The 20,724-nt window shown below is 40.8% G+C and overlaps 1 protein-coding gene across 1 annotated transcript in view; it reads right to left on the reverse strand.

Annotated features, from left to right (window-relative positions):
- The window catches only part of PDE11A (phosphodiesterase 11A), a 243,599-nt gene that overhangs the window by 54,014 nt on the left and 168,861 nt on the right, over window positions 1-20,724 (reverse strand). The window contains exons 11-12 of the mRNA XM_054970122.1: window positions 8,082-8,228; window positions 7,868-7,975 (exon numbers count right to left, since the gene is read on the reverse strand). Of these exons, the coding sequence (XP_054826097.1) occupies window positions 7,868-7,975; window positions 8,082-8,228 (255 nt within the window). The remainder of the gene's footprint in view (window positions 1-7,867; window positions 7,976-8,081; window positions 8,229-20,724) is intronic.

Here is a 20,724-nt window from a genome sequence, read left to right on the forward strand (position 1 = left end):
CCTGTACAAGACTAAAAAGATCTACTAGATCCTCTGAAATTAACAGTGGAATCCTAAACTCAGGATTGCAATGTAAACCACGTTTGAAGTCCTGATAGGACATAAAGGTAGTATACCAAAAGTATAAATAAAACCCCAGTGGTGTAGCTCTTGTCTCTTGGCTGCAATTTATTTCAACGTTACTTCACATTTTTCTTCAACTGTTGTTGCAAGGCTTAGAAGCTATGTAGAAATCCACTCTAAATGTGTCTAAGTATAAAATGGCATAGTCCTTGCCCACAGCCTTCATGACAACTTCTGAGCTACACAGTTCTATCTATAATGTATTTTTTTTAGTTATAAGTTTTTAAACTTTAGAATTTTGCACAAATATTTACACTGGGCAAGATACACACATGTGCAATATGCTAAGAATGGGGCAATAGTGATAGCATTAATTCTAAAAAAAGAAGAAGCTCGCATGCATTCCCACCCCATTACATTCTATTCACAATCATTTTGTTTCTCTGAACCTAACTAGGTTGATATCGCAAATGTCACTCTTAAATACGTAACATCCACATTTTAAGATGCATATATATAATAAATGCCAAAGGGATTGTTCAGTGTGTTTACTGTAATAGCCTGTAATAAAAGTGTTGAACTGCCAGTCTCTAGTATTATCTAGTGGTATCATCATAAAATCTAAAATAATCGTATGCTTTTCTTTCCTACATTACCAGTAAGTTGTGTAAAATTATTACGTTCCATAAGAAGCTACGTAAAGCTTAAGAAGTAAGTGAAATGACAAAATCTGTAACCTATATTTCAAGGTGTCTTTACTTAAGTATCTAGAGTTTAGTGACAACATCATTATCTGGGTAATATTACACCTAGGAGCAATTTAATAGCATGGCCATTTACGTGCAGAGATTTCAAAAGGAAAAGTTATCCTTGTAGGACAATATAACACAATATGCTTATCGCTAAAATATAATTTTATCCTTTGGCCTTTTGAATTTGATGTTACATTTTTAAACATACTAATATTCTCCAAAAATTTAATGTGCATTCTGAATTATTTTCTGTATAATTACATTGGGCTTAGACTGGAATAACTCTGTTTAGGATTTCACTGTTAGTGCAGGATATTTTAACCGCAATCAGGAGCAGAACAGAAGATTTTGAATGCTTTTGGACAACATACTACTAGCCTTACATTTATAGTACAATTCTAAGAACGCTTTCCTGGGAGTAAGCCCCACTGAATAGATCCACAAGGTCAACCATGTTAGACTGCTGTGACAAAAACTTCACAGAGTGCCACGCTAATTTAAAATCTAACATGTTTTATTAAATTATGGAGGAATACATTCTGCAAATATAGATACCATACAGAATTAATCAACAAGATACAGTCACTTGGAGTCAGCGAGCCCATAGCTGTAAATATTAGCCTAGGCATACCCAACCCCCGTGGGTAAAATCTGTGTAATTTCATGGGACACAGTGACTGTTGCTGTAACTTAACTATCTACAACCTTTATTCAAACCAAAAGATAAAAGTCTCAGATCTGTCAACAAACTACAGGCCAATGTTCTATTTGCTGCTACGCATATTTTGGATTGCACAAAACAACCTTGGAACAATAAAAGGTTGGCTCCCAAGATCTGACAGCAAAAGTCACTAATGGTCATGGATCATTTCTGCATTCCCCTCCAACTCAGCAGTTGTTTCTGATCTCCACTGATGGAAGAGGAAAATGAAGGTGATTTCCACCCTTCCTCCTCCTCCACTGCAGTCTTCAAACCCCCACAGTTGTTAGTTCCTATGGGTCCTTTAACCCTGGGAATAAACTTTCCTAGAGTCAGAAAGGACTGTTGGGAAGATAGGAACACAGGAAAGATCTCCATTACCTGCATTAATGGATCACCAGCTCCAATTCCTATTTTCTTCATTTGTGCATCCATTCATGCTCTTTTTGAGAAGAATCTGTCTGTTCTATGTAAACCATGGAAAGCCCTAGTTGGCAAACTGTGATACGCATCATATTGGTGGATGGGAAAGAGAATGAACATATTATAAGGATGCATTTAGTTCTTGATTGCTACAGGTTTGGTTACTGGCCCATATGTCTCTGATTCAGTCATTCATTGTTGCTGGTGAGTAGCCATTTCAGGCTGGGATGTTACCTACTACCTAACATGGAAGGCTCGTGTGAACAAAGCAGCAGTTTTCAGGATTTACTTGCACTTCCTAAGGGATGTTTTGAGTGGATAGTAGCAATAGGTACTATCACTTTCTCTGCTGGGCCTGTAGTTTGGTAGATCACTTTGAGGTCCCTGTATTGTGCTGTCAGTTTGGTCCTACCCCATCTTACTAGCGCCGTATTGTAAGCTTAACATTTTTTCAGAATTGCGATCTTATCCAGGGGACTGCCAGATATCGGGTGGTATTGCCAAGCTTCCTGTGGCAGGGAGTATGTAACTATGTATAATAAGTTGTGGGTTTCCATGGTAAGGCAGTATTTATAAAGGATTGGATCCCACCTAGAATTTCCACAGGTGCAACAGGAGGGTCATTTTTCACCTATTTCCCCCCCTCTTGCTGGTAGGTAAAGGTAGCAAGCACCGAGTCATTACTGACCCATGGGGGGACGTCACATCACAATGTTTTCTTGGCAGACTTTTGTGACGGGTTGGTTTGCTATTGCCTTCCCCAGTCATCCACACTTTACCCCCAGGAAACTGGGGACTCATTTTACCGACCTCGGAAGGATGGAAGGCTGAGTCAACCTTGAGCTGGCTGCCTGAACCCAGCTTCCACCAGGATCGAACTCAGTTTGTGAGCAGAGCTTGGACTACAGTACTGCCGCTTACCACTCTGCACCACGGGGCTCTTGCTGGAGACCTCTAATTTCTCCATTCCCCCACAAACAACATTTTGGGAGGCATTTTGAACTGCCACAGGAGGGGAAACCTGGTGAAATCACCTTTGCACCAGTAGAAATTCTAGGTGGGATCCAAGCCAAAGTCATCATATAGTTCTTTAGTGATGTTCAGAAAGTCGATCTATTTTGTGGACTGATCAAAGATTAGGCTACTGATGGAAGCGAAGGTGTGAAAAGCTTGGCAGTGTTTCTCTTAAGGTCTCCTTTCCGAACATCCAAAAGATAATGATATCATCAACAAATATTTGATAATGGAGATAAGTGAAAGGACAAGAGAGGAACAGGCATTCCAGCTCAGCTATGTTGGCATATGTGGGTTCCCACAGCAGCACTGTTGACTTTTCTGACATCTGAAATAATTGTTATTAAGAATGAAGCAATACCAATGCCCGAGGTAGTACAGTACTTAAGTGAATGTGGCTGTGGATTAGGAAAAGCAGGCAGAAACTCCCAACCACAGTGCTTGCAATGAGTCTGTATTGGTTTGTTCCTGTACAAACCAGGGAGGCTTTAAAAAAAGCATTCCGTATAGTTCTCTCTGCTACTTGCCAGTGAAGCCATAGAATAACTGCTTGAAAGATGTGATGCTAGAAAGCTACCTCTGGTTTCCTGTATGAATTCTGGCTTGACAACCGTCAGCCTCCGTGACTATATTATGCTGAAATCATTTCTGAGACTGAGATTCTATGGCAAAGGATTTGCCTCCTCCACAATCATACCTGAACCATAACAACAGAAATGTGTGAGAGTCCAGTCTGGCATCGCAGCCATTCAGAGAGGTCCATGTCAAATACTATGGTTCTCCAGTAGCTGCAATACTTTGCAGCAACTCTCCCCGTTTTTAGCCTGGTGTTAACATCTACTGGATCATTCCTGAGCAAAGTCACTTGTGCTATGTTCAGTAGGCTGTGCTTCCAGAAACTGGCCCCTCATCATGCACAGAAAAAACAGGGATCAGCGATTAGAAGAGAACAACTGGTAACTGGTAGGAAGATGGAGGTGAGGACTAACATCTGGGATGCTACCACACCATCAGCTGCAGCAACCGATAGTCTAGGTTTGCAAAGAACCTCTAGGCCCCAACAGATAAAGCAGTACCGTGCATCTCAGTAACTAACTTTAATTTAAAATATGCAGAAGGAACAGGCTGGCTAGACTGGCTATAGCAAGAGCAACTCAAAGTGCAAGGAAATAAAATAATAAAACTAGAAGAGCGAGCAACCTCCACTTCCAGCCATTCCCACTCACACCCATGAGAACCTGTACAGCATATTCTGATGAATATTAATTGTAAGCTGTTTTAGGAACCCAATTATTCTGAAAAGCTAAGTGTAAAATATATTAAATGAGCAAATTACCCAATCATCTCCAGAGCACTGATGCCAAATTCTTTTTTCGTGACTTGCCCTAGAAAATTTAAGTATCTGGAAGCAGTACTGGGAATCAGGCAAAGACTTCCCTGTTCTTACCCAGCAGATCAATGCCACATATAAGTCTTCCAGTAATTAAACCACTGAATATTATCTATATATTGCGCAAAACAGCTGGCCAGTGAAGAAAATGATATGGAAGCTAATTAAAGTATTATTTAACGTTCGAGGTTTCTTCTTCAACCTGATTTAAAACACTGGTGAGCGCCTACAAGTCATTCCCCTACCTGAAAATGCCTAAATGGAATGCTTAAATGAACATGTACTCTAAACAGTTGTTGTTAGAGCCTCAAATCTAATTACATTAGGTTGATTAAACATTGCATTTTAAGGTCCGTTTCACACACTGGTTTGCCAGTACAGTGCAATTTTTAGGCAACCATCTCACAATAGAGATGTACATGTGCAGCATCCATTTGTATGAATGGGGGTCATCATGCAAACTCCAAAAATGTTTTCTTGGATATAGTGTAGTGGGGCAACATGCACTGTAAAGCCATTTATCACGTTCCCCATGTATCTGCCACCATGGAACTGTCTTGCTGCGGAGAATTAAAGGTTATGTGAATTTGCAGTTGAGAGTCAAAATAGAAGAACTGGAACAGGAGAAGTGGGAAACAACTGTTGCCCTCTCTTGGCAATATTTCCAGAATTAGCTGTACAGATATTTACAGATCTACAGCCCTTTGACATAAACAGCACACTTGCCAAACATTAAGAGATCTATTTGATTCTTCTGCTCTATAGGTATATAATCAAGAGGAAAAGAAGGAGCTTCATCACTGGATGAAATATGTGTCCCCCCCACCCCTCCCAAAAGCACCATGAAACAAATATGGCCTTTGAGCGCCACCTAGGGGAAGTTTTTAATCATATATTTAAACCATATTACTGGTATGCAAAGATGCCGCACAAACATGACGGCCATTACGAACTGCATTTATCAGCTTGGTTTTAATCTTTATTCAAAAATCAAGTATTAAACTCTCAAATTATCAGTGTTAATTCTCAAGATTATCAAGGAATAGCTTAATGTTTTCAACTGAGCTAGCTTAGATCCTTAGAGTGAGGGCAGACATGTGCGTTCTAAGCACGATCTCTACAGGTTCTTTAATTTGTGGTACGAAGCAAGCATCACAAATTCATACACACCAACAAGTCAAATACAGGTTTGTGCTTCTTATACCAAAGGCCTTCTCCAGGCCTTGCTCCTTATGTCATTTGCTAAGTATTTTTACCAAGTTAAAAAAAATAAAGATGAAAACATACATATTAAAAAAAACCCATCCAAATGAATTACAAAGGACTAGGAATATAGGAGCCCTTTTCAGACTTCAACCACTCAGAACAGCTGTCTTTCGACTACTTGAACCTAAACCATGTCCCAAATCCAGAGAACCATTTTTAAGAGGAGTACCTGGAATGGAAAATGTATGCCTACTGGAAAGGGGCAGAAACACTACCAACCCACTTCTCCCTTCTTAAATTGTTGTCCCTCACCACCTCTTAAAAACTACATACTGCCATCCGTTAATTGCTTTATAAACATCTCGAATGCTGTTTATCTTAAACAAGTTCCCCAGGTATCAGCGCACTGAAATAATTAATCGTGCTTGTTTTATCTTCCAGTGAACTGCTTTTATCTCTGATGTAATGCACTTTCCCCACAGAAAATATGGCCTGGTTTAGTGACACGTGAAATGCTATTACACTAGGTGATACATTGGTTGAAGCTGGACTCTTTTGCAATCACGATGTAGGCTTCACAGCACTTCATCATAAAAACTACATCTGGAAAGGACCCTAAAGGACCATCAACCCCAAATTCATGCAGTGAGTCAGGACTTACGATGCTCAAGATATCTCTGCAGGCTACTCATTCATTCCCTTTCTTTTTAAAAAAACGTAAAGGTGTGTGTGATCAGTGTCTGGGTATAAACATGACAATTATGGAAACTCTAATTCTCAATTTTCTTTTATATAGTTGGTTAGATTTTCTGATGTCTTCCACAAAGCCAAAGATGATGGTTCACCTGTCTTCATTAAGACGGCTGTAAACAGCTGCCAGTTTAAGATGTTGTGATGCTTTAGCTGAAATACTGAATGAGCAAACTCTCCTGTTCTTCGTTAGATTATGGCTCCTCAGAGCATTTCCTCACCCATCCAAGCTGGCCCTCCTGATCACTATACTTTTCCTCAGGGTTGCCAACAACCTGGAGAAAAAGCACCCCATCCTTTTAATAGAAGTTTAATGTGTGGAAATGGACAGGAGCAGCTTTTTCAGGTCATGGAAGTAAACAACATCACCATGTATTTAACATCCCATTAAGCCTTTATCAAGGCGGGGCAGAACATTTCTTCCACCAGATTATCGGCAACACTACTTTTCCTACAGCTGGAACCTGTGGTTTGTCAGTAACATACAAGGAGTTCTAGGCTTCCACTCCAATCCAGCACCTCACATCGTGTCAGTTCCTGGCAGGTAGATCCCTCAGCCCCTCTCCAGCGAACACACATTGGTTCCAGTAGAAAAGCTTTATTCAGGATTTCACAGTTCAGGTCTGCACTCCAGCATGGAGCTTGGTAGAAGTGATAAGGCAAGGCAAGCACTTCTACATTATACTTGATTTTCCCGCACTCAAACAACTGTTAAGGTTTTGGCTCGCAGTATACACGGGTCCCATGAGAACCCTTTTTAGTTATGGCTAGACATTCCGTATACAATCATACATTCCCAGCATCTGGGCGAAGTAGCGAGAGCTGGCATCTGGACGCCCCTAGGTCAGTGCTAGCTTAGAGGAACATATTTCTATAAGATAACAAAAGAGGCCCACTCTGGGTCTCAAAAGTAACACTTGCATTAAGGAGAGAATACATCAGGTTAATAATGAGCATTGTGGTTACAACATACAGACAATCATGGCATGACTGAACACAGACATGACACATCGATTTCAAAATCCACATGTATTCTCCTACCCCTATTAATTTCCTTTGCCAGCTGTCCAGCATCCCCCTCTGCCCCCAGCACACCCCTGTATATGAGCAAGATTCAAGCACTATTTGGGGAATTTTGCAGCCAGGCCTCAGTCTCATTAAAATTCATACATGTTAAAACTGTGTATGCCAACGGACTTTGATTCAATGAACTTTTCTCTGGCTTGTATTAGAGACTTCATAGATTTGTCTCCATTTTGACAGGAAAAATATGAAAATAAGAAGGATTATATATTTATTTATTTATTTATTTTTCAATTTATAGTAAGATTGCACTAACATTCTGGCAGCACAATTGCCCTGTGTTGTTTTGTTCATTCATTCTGCCTCTCTCAAATATTTGCTGCTGTAATTAGGGCCCGAAAATTCCCCTTAGGTATTTGAGTACTAGATAACTTTATATAGATAGATGATTAGCGAAAAGAAGAGGAAACAAATGTTCAGACATGTAGACAATGGCTATTGTAAAAGGTTCTTACACACAGGCTATCCCAACAGTCAGATACTTACAGTTAACATTGCAAACATTAGCTGGCAGACATTGAAAGCATGCCTCCAGTTGTGATACAGAACCATTCGATAATTCTTCCTAACTGTCAAAAGCCACCTACACAATGTCTGAAACGGAAAAGTACAAATCGCATCAGGGATACTAACATGTACAAATGGACACAATGCTGCCAAGACAAAAGCGGCAGATTATCTCTGTAGAGCAGATGGTTACCTCATAGTCAATTTTAAATTTCTGAACCATTCCCAGCTCCATGAACATCCGGAGGGCTGCAGTTATCATGGCATCTACGTCGAGGGAGAAGTCATCAAAATGGATGTTGTCTATGCCAAGCTCTGACACAAGTGGGATGTTTGCTGTCTAGAATAATCCAAAGATAATAAAGAAACTTTTTCAGATGTAGTTCAGCATTTTTCTAGCCTTTTTCTCAGAATGAATTTTCCTACAGCATACCCAAACAAACACAAGTAACAAATCTGGAAGGGGAAGAGGGGAAGAAATTCTGTCAGGGAGCAACATAGCTAGTTATATAGGAAACAAATTGAAACCTAAGGAGCCAATCCAACAAATATCACAGCTGCACAAATTCAATGAGAATTGCCTCAGAACACCACTAATGTTGCCTTCAGACAAACAGAAGTTATGAGGAAGTAATGAGTGACAGGCTAAGGACAATTCACATATAACTTTTTTTGGCATGGGGATAATGGCTTTTTTAATAAATAATTAAAAATCATGATTTAATTAAACTAACTATGGGTAGTTCAGGAATATCAAACCAGCATCTAAAGTTAACCACAATTAACCTTAACTATGGTTTCATGTGATGTCTGAACATAGATATCCTGTCTCATTTCCTGGCACAGCTCTCAAAAACACTCCCTGGGCTACAGAGATGCCAGGCCAGAGTGGCTTGAAATTGAAACCATTCTTGCCTTCAAAACAAATAAGGATTTCAGTTATTGTCTGTGAGACAAATCCTGGTTCCACAAACAAACCATAATTAAAATAAATCATGGTTTCTCATTGTGTCTGAAGAAAATCAAAATCTATGTCCTGTGAATAGTTGTGAAGGCCTCACAAGCCTTCGCTTCTCTCCTTGGGCTTAAAATCAGGGTTGACGAGTGCCCCCATGCAGCCCAAACGTCCACAGACTTTGAGAGGCATGCCTGGGTGGTCCAACAGCCAGCTAGGCTTGGTTATAGATTGGCGCTGTTCCAGCTGGCCAAGGCCTTGCCTCCATGACAAGCAGGGGGCTTCATGACAGGCCGAGGCCGACTTGGGTGGCTGACCTCCCAGCAGAATGTAGCAGAAGTCATAGATTCTCCTGGAGGGATGAGTGTTGCCATCATGGCGGGGAGGAGTTAGGGGGATCCTGGCCTCTGGACACAGGCAATACACCTTTCCTCACCTTTGAGAAAGTAATGCCGACTTACAGCCAAATGTAACAGAATACTAGCAGGCAGCTGTCAGTGTTTGTGATGTCTTATGCTGCTCTGAGTGAATAACTAAAAATGTGCCAATAAAGCAGTATATACCGGAAGTATGCATTTGTCTTGGAGCTACAGTTTGAATAAACTATAGGGATTTGTCAAAGGGAGAAAAAAATATTTTAAAAACTGATCGTAAACTGATGAACAAAACAAGTCAAAGCTAATTTTTTTCGTATCAATCTTTATATTTATGTGGTTTCACCATCCTATATTTAACAGGAGTGCCATAATCCAAAATAATCACTGAATTAATAGCCAAGCGGTAACATTTGTATAAAAGAACCATTTGCTTTACAACAGCAATAAAAGAAATGGCAGAATTATGTATGAGGGCTGAAGCTAATTTGAATAATGTAGAAAAGGAGAAATATATGCATGCGACATCTATTGTCATTCTTCTGAATTTGAAGTGAAGCAGAGCAAGCATATAAAGAACAGAATCACAGAAGTTATAACACTGTAAAAAAACCCTTAATACATATTATTAAAATGTATGCTTAAAATCCCAGCTAATCAGAAAGGGATTTTTCAGCTCTCAGATGTTATGGATTAGCAACATGCTTGCCTTTTATGACAGCTACGATTGCTGAAGGGAAGAGCAGTGTGTTAAAAACTACCACAGGCCCCTGGACAAAGTTTCCTGTCCAGGCCCACTCACACAAGCCATACATCATATTAAAACAAATCACATAGCTGGCTCCCTGGCCTCTGAGGGAGACCATGGTCCTGGGAATTTTATTCTCCTAGCATCCCTCCCCTCAGCAGGACTGGGGTGGATCCATGTCTTGTAATATTCCCTGAAAAGGGAGCATAATGCAGTGGCTCACTGATCATAGCCAAGTTCCATTGAGAGTAATAAAATGGTACTGAGAGCAGGACCACAAGTGACACCTGACACAGGTTGGACACTAGTCAGCTTCCCTCAAGTTTTGATGGGAAATGTAGGCATCCTGGTCTCGCAGCTTGACTCTCTGACTGCTGTCCAATGGACTTTTCAACTGTCACTTGTCCAACATTCCGCCAAGCTGCCTACATTTCCCATCAAAACTTGAGGGAAGCTGGCAAGTGTCCAACCTGTGTCAGGCGTCACTTGTGGTCCCGCTCTTACATTTGACCAATGAGCCTCTGCATTGTGAAAGGGCCCAACGCTTGCCTGCTTTGCCTGCAGAAAGTCCACGGTTCAGTCTTGGGCATCTCCAGTTAATAAGGATCACACGATAGGTGATGTGAAAGACCTCCACCTGAGACCTTGGAAAGCCACTACCAGTCAAAGTAGACAAGACTGACCTCAACGGAACAATGGTCTGACTCAATATAAAACAGGTTCATGCGTGACTTCAGCATGTCCAACTGAAATCTCTTTTGATTTTAATGCGGCTGACAGTGCAATCCTATGAAGACTTACTCCAGTCTAAGCCCTTTGAAATAACTTTTGTTGGGTCATTCCCATGGAATCCATGTAAATGGGAGGCAGATCACCAGTGTTAGAGCGGAAAGTAAGTTTTACCCCAACACAAGTGTTCGATAGGGTACTATTTTATTTTTATTTATATGGGCGAATGACAAAAAATCATTTATAGAGAGAAAACCAGACACACATGGTTCAAGTTTACTGAGGATTTTGGGTAGAAACATCCCCCTCCTTGATCACTGGTGGTCCAATTTCATTGGGGGAGTGGGTTCTATACAATTTCAGACAATCTACCACAGCAAATTATATAAGTAAATAAATTTACATGTTTCCATAAAACCTGATGGCAGCCTGCTCCCATGTGCATAACCTTGCCCTAGATTCCTGGTCAGGCTACAAACATAATTCCCGAACTGGGTCACAGGACATGCTAGCATGCTATTGAACTAAGAGAAATAAAATACCTTAAATCATATAAGATTTCTTTAAGTCCAGAGCACTCAACAATAAAGGGGGTTGCCCTGCTGTGTCTCTGCATGATTTACTGATCTGGAATAATCAGCCTCTTTGTGATAGTAGTGGTATGGAAGGTTCTGCTGCAGAGATGCACAGAACTACCTTCTATAAAAAGAGGTTGCTTATTGCTTCTCTACACGAACCACTGCTTTAGACTTCTCCCCTTCCAGCAAGGAGGCATTCCTAGATGAGTGCAGAAACACAGGTGGTAGGCTTCTGTGGGAGCTGGTAATTCTTATTCTTACACACATTAAAAGTAACCCTTTGAGGTAAAAGATGAAGTATGTCTTCAGCTTTCGTTCAGAAAATAAATGGAGGAGATTAGAGGTTGCGATCATTAGTTATAACAACTGAAGAATGAAGGGAAGGAAGAATTAAGGTTTTATGAAATAATTCAAAAAATATGTCCCGCACTCTCCATAAGACATGTCTGAGGGAGCTGAGAATGAGTCTATTGAAAATAACCCCCCATACATACTAACAGAATAAATCAGATAAATCTATTAATGCACCCAGATGTCAAGATTAACAATGATTTATTAACATTCTCCCAGATATTTTGGATACTTTATTATTTTATTTACTTCATGTATATCCCACGTCTCTCCCTAGTGGGGACCCAAAGTTGCTTACATCATTATCTTTTCCTCTATTTTATCCTCACAACCCTGTGAGGTAGGCTAGGTTAACAATATGTGACTGGCCCAAGGCCACCCAGCAAGCTTCTAATTATCCAGTGGGCATTCGAACCTGGGTCTCCCAGTCCAACATACTAACCACTATATTATGCTGGCTCTCTAAGCGATTTAACATTAAATTTAACAATGTAAACGTTTAAAATGTTTGAGAGTGAGGGATTGTCAAGTCTTTGATATAGCTGGGCATTCTGCCTGTATTCACTGCCAAGACTGATTCAGGGGCCCACTGACTTAGAAAGTCTATACTTTATACTTGGTGCAAAGTGTTGTGCACACGCACCCACCCCTCACATGATGATGTTGCTTCCAGATGTGATATCACTATGATGTCACATCTGGAAGCAAGCAATTGTTGGGTGGCTTGCCTCCTCCCACCAAATACCAGCCAGGAGTTTGCCCCCCACCAGCAGGACCCTGGGGGTCCTATCTCCGACTCCTGTTTTCTTGCTGTTCTCTCTTTGGCTGTGTTCGCCAGGCACAGGGACAAATTATGTGCTGCTGTGTTTATATTTATACATATATGTTATTTTAATCTATGGTATTTAAAGTGCTTTATGTTTTTAAACTGTTTAAACTGTGAAATGTGATTTTAAACTTTGTTGTAATCCGCCCTGAGCCTGCTGAGGTGGGGAGGGCGGTATATAAGTTGAATATAAATTTTTTAAAAATGTCTGTGCTTTCACAACATGTTATATAGACAGGCAACTGTAGACTGCAGTAGGGGAAAGATGGTGTCAAATGCTCCACTTCTTCCACCACAGCAATATGCAGTACTGCCAGTAGCCTGACAGAAACAATCCTTTCCCTTACATTTGATATCACAAAGGGAGGTAGAGATGCAGACTGAAGAGAATGTGGTGAAAGTAAATGCAAGGATTCTCCATTTCCCTGTTACTTTTGACACAAATGTAGAGACATGCCTATTCAGAAATAGATCAAGATGGCTCGCCATGTTAGTCTGACAGTAGCAGTAGAAAAGAGCAAGAGTCCCGGAGCACCTAAAAGACTAACCAAATTTGTGGTAAGGTGTGCGCTTTTGTCCAGCTCACTTCTTCAGAGACCTGAAGCAGTATCTGAAGAAGTGAGCGGTGACTCACGAAAGCTCACACCCTACCACAAATTTGGTTAGTCTTATAGGTGCTACTGGACTCTTGCTCTTTTTTTACTACTCAGCAATAGATACTGTAAATGCTATGTCAACTTACAGTGCACTGCGACCGGTAACACAAACTAGAGCAACACCAGACAACACACAAGAGATCAGTGATGAGTACTGATCTGGAATCTCTGGATCTCTCTTTTAACAGAACTAGAACATGCAGATAACAGGTGTAATAATGACAACCCAAAAAACTGTTATAACTAAATGAACTGGGGGAAAAAAAACAAGGAAGATTGTCTTTTGTCTGGGATCTCTCAAAATGTGGATCCACCCAAGCTAATAGCCACACAGCAAAGACAGGAACAAAGTAGGGAAAACCCAGACAGTGTATGATTGTGGGTGACGTCATGTGCATGCTCTATTTAAATCCCAGCCCAGTTTGGATGCAAAACTGAAACAAAACCTCCCTTTGGGAACAATCCCCAGATAACACATTCTGGGCTTGTACAGTCATCAAGAGAGGTATGTAATTCACGCCATGTTATTCATATCACATCTCAGATTATCTCTTGCCCTGAAAATTCTATAAGGTTGCCATGTGTTGGCTGTGACTTGATGGCACTTTATATACCCACACAATACAGCTTAGGATATTTTGTTGTGAAGTGACCCTTTGAAATGATTTGCCCTTGTAATCATGAGGTAACAATCCCACAAAGATCTCTTCATGCTTCACCCCCAGCACACAGACACATGAAATGCCAAGGAAATGGAAGTGGAGAGGAGGGCTGTAAATGCAACACCTCTCAGCATTATGCTCTCCAGCTCCTTTACATTCTTAACTAACAAACAGTGGGGGACAGGAACACGATTGTGATTCGACAGCCATGTGTGATTTTACTGCAGTCTTAACTTTTTGTTAAGCTCTTTTGAGTTTCATGCCAGTTTGTTGCCGTCTGCTCAGTAAGAACTGCACGCCACTAAACTGCCAAAGTGAATACAACTGTCTCCTTAATTTTTTTTCTTCAGCTGGGTTCTTATGCCTTTAATAGCAGCACAGAAGGCTGAAACCAGCTGGTGTAAAAAAGCGAGGAAGACTCTTTATGAAAAAGCTCCACCTGCTGACTTCTGCCTGGGAAACAACTGCCAGAGACTTGCCTACGAGGCTAGCCTTTCCTCCTCACAGACCCTCTACCAGTTCTGTCATATGAAGATGCCTGCTAATTTGGGGGTTAAACTTAGGGCAGAAAGATCTGATCTATCGGTAACAATATATAAGGATGTTCTCGGCAAGGGCTCCATGAAATGAGTGAAAGCTGCACAAAATCTCCAGCGTCATTCTTGTTCAATTTCAGTTTAAATCCTATATTTAAAAATGCCTATGACACCTTCCTACCACCACCGGCCTTCAAGGTGGCTTATAAATTCTATTTAAAATATAAAATGCCAGCAGTAACATTATACCAAAAGCAACAGTTCATATTTAAAATCAACACAATTTACAATAGTGGGCTGTGCTGGTGAATTTTTGAGGGCTGTACGTGAATCTGATCTCATCAGATCTCAGAAGCTAAGCAGGGTTGGCCTTGGTTAGTAATTGGATGGGAAACCCTTGACAAAGACCAGGGTTGCAGAGGCAGGCAATGGCAAACCACCTCTGTTAGTCTCTTGCCATGAAAACCCCACTAGGGGTCGCCATAAGTCAGCTTTGACTTGAAGGCACTCTCCACCACCGCCACTCTATTTTTATTAATGAGATGATGTGCCATTTGATTTTCTGCTTCCATTTCCTTCCTGTTTCCTATGGGGTGGCTGCTTTCCCTTAACCAAATGAGGTGAATCCCTTCTTAGTTCTTACCCCGCCAGGGTGTCACAAACTGTGAGAAGAATTGAGGGGTGAAACACATTTAGGATTTGTCAAAATACTCATATAAACAAGGTGGAGGAGGGGAGAAGAAATCATAGAGGAACTGTTATGAACTACTGAGCCAGCGTGGTGTAGTGGTTAGAGCACTGAACTAGGATCTAAAAGACCAAGGTTTGCATCTTTGTTCTGCCATGAAAGCTTGCTAGGTGACCATGTGTCACTCTCAGCCTAACCTACCCCACAGGGTTGTTGTGAGAATAAAATAGAGGCAAGGAGAACGATGAAAGTTGTTTTGGGTCCCCATGAGGGAGAAAGGTGGGGTATAAAGAAAGCATATAAATATATAAGCATATAAAGGAAGGCCCGTCTCATTCTTGACAAACCATGGATTAAGATGATTCACGAGAAACAGAAAACTTTACATTATTAGAGACATTTTCCTTAAGCCTTTATACAGGAGGAAAAGGTAAAAAATATTTTGGTATTACATTATTAAAAGATATTTTGTTTGCTTTTTATGAAATATTACAATTAGGAGGCAAACGTTTCCGTATTCTGTCTCAGGCTTGATGCATTTTAGTAGATTAGATTGAAACTACACGTGTCTGCCTCTTTCTCTCTGAAGGGGGTCTGTGTCTAATTGTTACAGCTAAGGGATATCTCAACACCCAGAGCAAACTTGCTTTTAAAGTCCTCCATCTGTTACTGTGTCCTGCTGACGGATGGTCTCTCTCTGCCCTTCACATTGCTGAATCAGCGCCTCTTCATGATAGATCTACAGCAGCAGAAGTAGGACATTAGGCTCCAAAGGAATCTTCCTAAGACAACTAAACATAAGATGAGCAGACGGGGAGAGAATTCATGTGCCGTTTGCAACCCATTTCTACATAACCCATGTTTGTTTTATTGAATTTTAATACTTTCATTCACTCGCAGACCAGCGCACCTGGCAGGAGAGCACATTAGATTACCATTTTCGTTAGAAACTGGTTGCTGAATTTGTGTACTCCTATTCATGAAAATTATGTAGCGTGATTCGTCCATTCATATAATCCTATTCAAATGGAACTTCAGCTCTTTAAAAAATGGCATAGAAAATATTCGGGACATGGATTAAAAGGAAGAAGAATGGGTGTGTGAATTTTATCCAGAAGTATTCAGGCATCATTTTAAGATGTATGTCGCTGGAGCAAAGCTTGTGAAATGCTAATTTCCCGTCTCCTTCCTTCCACTGTAAAGTTCTGCTTCAGAATAGAGATGTGAAGGCCCAGAAACTACTTGTTAAAATGTGTTTGTGTGTGTGTGTGTGGGGGGGGGAGATCCCTGAGGACCTTTTCCCGTTTTTCCAATGACAGAATTTGAAATGTTGGGGAGCACTAAAATATGAAATGTTTTCTCTTTTAGAATGAGTGAAATGCTTTTTAAGACGGGTTTTACTCGTTCAAAATGGGTAGTATAAAGATTTTTAAGTAAGACAATCTCCAGTATTAGAAAATGATAATTCCTTTCTGAACGGTAGACATATGCCCTGACCAGAATAGCCCAGATAAGCCTGGTTTCATCAGATCTCAGCAGCTAAGCAGTCATTGGATGGGTATCTCCAACGAAGACCAGGGTTGCAGGCAATGGCAAACCACCTCTGTTAGTCACTTCCCATGAAAATCCTGCCAGGGGTCGCCAAAAGTCAGCTATGACTTGAGAGCATTCTTGACCACCACCACTGTGGACATATACAATATGAAATCCCAGAAGCATTTCTGCACTTAGAGGGTGCTGCACATGGGGCTCTTTTTGCTTATGGACTGCTCCGTGCTTTAATCTGGTGCACTTTAAAAAGAAGATATAGATAGTACAAGACGCAGCACTTTGCAGCTCACTCTCTCCAGCACCCTATTATATATGGTCATTTTGTTCTGCTTGTAGATAATACTTTTAAATTATATAAATATGCCAAATAGTACAATTTTATATGCTTAAGTTATACATGATGCATTTTACATCATTAAAGCAGTAAAATAAGTTAAGTTTTATAAGACAGTATGTATTTGAAAAAAAATTGCTAAATAAATTTTGGTCTGAGGCACTTGAAGGTATTAGGCAAACCGCAGGATATCTTATTCCATTCAAACCTGAGTTGATCCTATTTAATCTCTGGGCAGATCAAGACATACCTGCAGGTCCAAGAAGCTTAATAGCTATACTCGTACAGTGCAATCCTTAGAGTTAGACTGGAGTAACCCTTCTTAGGATTGCAAATGTTACTTGCCTCTATGTGGAAAAATCCCAAGCCCCCTTCCCTTTCAATATGGTACAATAAAACCTGGGGCCATTATTTTTCGGGGGGGGGGGGAATAACCTATCAACTGCAATGTGCAGATTCTACTACTCTTCAATTGGATTTTTGGGAAGATTGACTGCCAGTTTTGGATTATATGATCACACAGGACATAAACCCAAGTAACAAATATCCATTGGACCATTTCTTTTTTGATTTAATATCACATTGCTTCCAAATGTACAAATCTGTGTTGATGTTTATTTAATGTGTTCAAAATGCTTTATTTGCAACTATTATAATGCTACCTGTAGAATTCTACTTGTTGTAAGTTGTATATAATTCTGTTATAAACATAAAAACCTTTAAAAATGAAAAATTTAAAAAAATTGCTCCCCCCCCCCCCGACTTCAAAGTTTCTGGAAACTTTATATCTCTGCTTCAGGGGGCCCATATGAACAGTGTTGGGCTTTTAATGGCAGTCTACAGCAAAAGGAGGGAATCAGCAAAAAGTGCTCCCTTCCTCTGCAAAGGAAGTGTCATTCCACTGGTGTAAATGTCGGTGGAAGAGCATTGTCGAATCCAACCTCTTCTCCACCTAGAGCACCTTCCACACAGTGAGGATTCTCCTCGTTGCTTTAATTGCCACTGCAAATGCAAAAGCATGCTTGTTGGCAGCAGAACTTCTACACATGGGAGTTTTCTGAGCTCTTTCCTCCCTCTTTTTTTCAACTTCTCCCTTCCATGCATGCTCTGCAGTGACATCCATGGCTCTTGGGGTTGTGGTTGTCACAACCGCTGTGGCAAATTAAAGCCTTTTTACTGTATTTTTTTTTTTGCAGTTGCGAGGGAATGACCACAGATGTATATGGGCATGACTTTTGCAGGACAGGAAAATGTACACCATTCTCTCCGTATGGTGTGTTAACACAGCTGGACTGAATTCTTTCCAAAAAGTTCAGAGTAAAGTAAGTTTGAAGGTTGTATAATTGGGAAAGAGTAGATTGAGGATGAGGAAAACCTGGAAACAGGACAATTATTGCATGACATCATGTAGAAACTGCAAAAAAATGTGCACGCTAATATGGAAACCACCCTGACCTAGATAGCCCAGAAAAGCCAGACCTCGTCAGATCTCAGAAGCTATGCAGGGCCAGCCTTGGTTAGTAATTGGATGGGAGATCTCCAACGAAGACCACGGTTGCAGAGACAGGCAATGGCAAACCACCTCTGATAGTCTCTTGCCATGAAAATATGACTTCAGATTAGGGGTGTGCAGCCTGAAAAGATTAGGGTTTCCTGCTTCGGAAATACCATAATTCGGAAATACCATAATTCTGGTATTTTTACTTACTTCGGTATGCTCCGTAAATATTTGGAGCATACCTAAGTGAGAGGGAGTAACTCTCCCACTTGCAAGCAGTGGCAGGGCCCTTTAAACTCAGCCCCGAAGCTTTCTGAAGCATTACGAATGCTTCGGAAAGCTTTGATTCGGGATTTCCGGGGCATGCTGGCCCCGATTCGGATATCCTGAATCTTTATGGATCAGGTCCAATTTGGGTATTTTACCCGAATCGGAAACCCGAAGCGCACATCCCTACTTCAGATATTACTTCAGTGCACTTTCCATTACTAGTATGGAAGCCAAGGTGGAGAAAAACTTGATTTGGCAAATCTACAAATTTCCTAATTTAAGGGTACATCTGCACAGGATCTATCTGTACATCACTTTCCCCTCCCATTTTTGGATTCATTCCGAGTTATCCCAAGCCACTTTTTATATATTCTCTGTCCATATTTGCATGTTGCTCTTGCCACTGTGGGCTCAGGTAATTTTCAGGGGAAAAACCTGAACATTTTCACAGACAGCACACATACACCAAAATAATCATCTGGAAGATGAATTTGGAAGGGGGGCAGGAAAGCTGAACCTCTACAGGGCTTGGGAGTGATCAAGGTTTGAGGCCGAATTAACAAGCGTCATTTAAAGCACTTCTCAGCATTTCTATCACAGCTGCATGTGTGAAAACACAAATGCAGTGTACTTGCATCATCTATTTATAGCCGCCCACAAAGGATTATTTACAGTCAAATCTCTGTTTTCTCTGAGCTTTACAGTGTACATATGATTTCAATCTTATAATTTCAGGGACAAAAAGAAGAAAAAAGCGTGTATTGGAGGATTTAGCAGAATAAGTTAAAATATACATAATCAATGTTGATTTAAAAAAAAACAACTCCAGAAGTGTGGGAGGAATAACAAGATAATAGCTGGGATGAGTGACATTTTGAGATGTAAGCTACACCATGTGAAGGTTAATCTTCCTTTAATAAGGTTACTTTTATTTAAAGAAACTAGAGAGTGAAGCAGTGACATGCAACACAGGTTGAAGGAAGTACTGTATAATGGTACTTCCAAATACGAATCGTGCAAGGGGGGGAGTTATAAATAAGGTTAAAAGTATGTTTTGTATTATGTTCCAAGTTACAAAGGAGGAGAATTGTAAAGGCCAAACAGCAGTCAAGCAAGAAAAGGAACCCAGCACATCCACACATTTTCCATGCTGAGATAACTTCAAAGACGAACTGAAATTCTCCCTTCTAGCACTTTTAAAATATGTAGGTTACCTACCCATCCACCCCCCTTTTTGGTCTGAAGACATGCCTGCCAGGATATGCAGGCTCATCTCATTACCTGCATTCCCCCCCACCCCCGCTTCTTTCATGTTTTGAGGCTGGCTTCTTTGTGAGCAGCTAACATCAAACAGCTTTCTCTGCACATCATTATCTTGATTTCTGCTCTGCTCAACTGTACAACAAAATTTAATTACTAGGACGCTGGAAAACAAAAGAAGGAAGGAGTGCCCTTCTGAAGCAGAACATCCCCTGATTATCCTTTGTAGGCGGAGTGCTTCTAGCTATGGAAGTGTTAAGTGTTGCACCAAAACTCTCTTTTTGTCCTGCTGTGTAGCTCAGAGCCCAAACAAGCACTCTGGCTTCTGGCTCAGGAACGACTGAGCCAGAAACAGCAAATTACATGTATTCAGAGCACATCAATTAACAATGCCCTCATGCAGCTTCAATTGTGCCACAAGCATTTCCAGCAGGAGGCATTACTGACCTTGGCCGCTCTTGCTAGTATTTTTTGCATGAATTGTTACAGGGTGATTGAAGCATTATGCAAGATAGATTCCTCTCCCCCCAGTCACACGAAGAGTGGCCACACATATATCCTATAAATATCTTCACAAAAACATCTGCTGAGGTTCAAAGCAGGAGTGCTAGAGTTTTCCTTCTGTTTAGAGAGGTGAGGAGGAAAGGAGTGGGAAAACCTTGCGAGATGTGAAAAACAGGACGATGTTGGAGGAGGATCTCAGGAACACTCTAAAAAACCATCTACACCAAGGTTTCCCAACCTTTGGGGGCCTATGGACACCTTTGGTATTTTGAGATGCTTGCCACAGGAAGTAGAGTCAATCCAAAAACGGCTGCCA

Source organism: Eublepharis macularius, chromosome 2 (assembly GCF_028583425.1).
Source record: "Eublepharis macularius isolate TG4126 chromosome 2, MPM_Emac_v1.0, whole genome shotgun sequence".
In the NCBI taxonomy this organism is placed as follows: domain Eukaryota; kingdom Metazoa; phylum Chordata; class Lepidosauria; order Squamata; family Eublepharidae; genus Eublepharis; species Eublepharis macularius.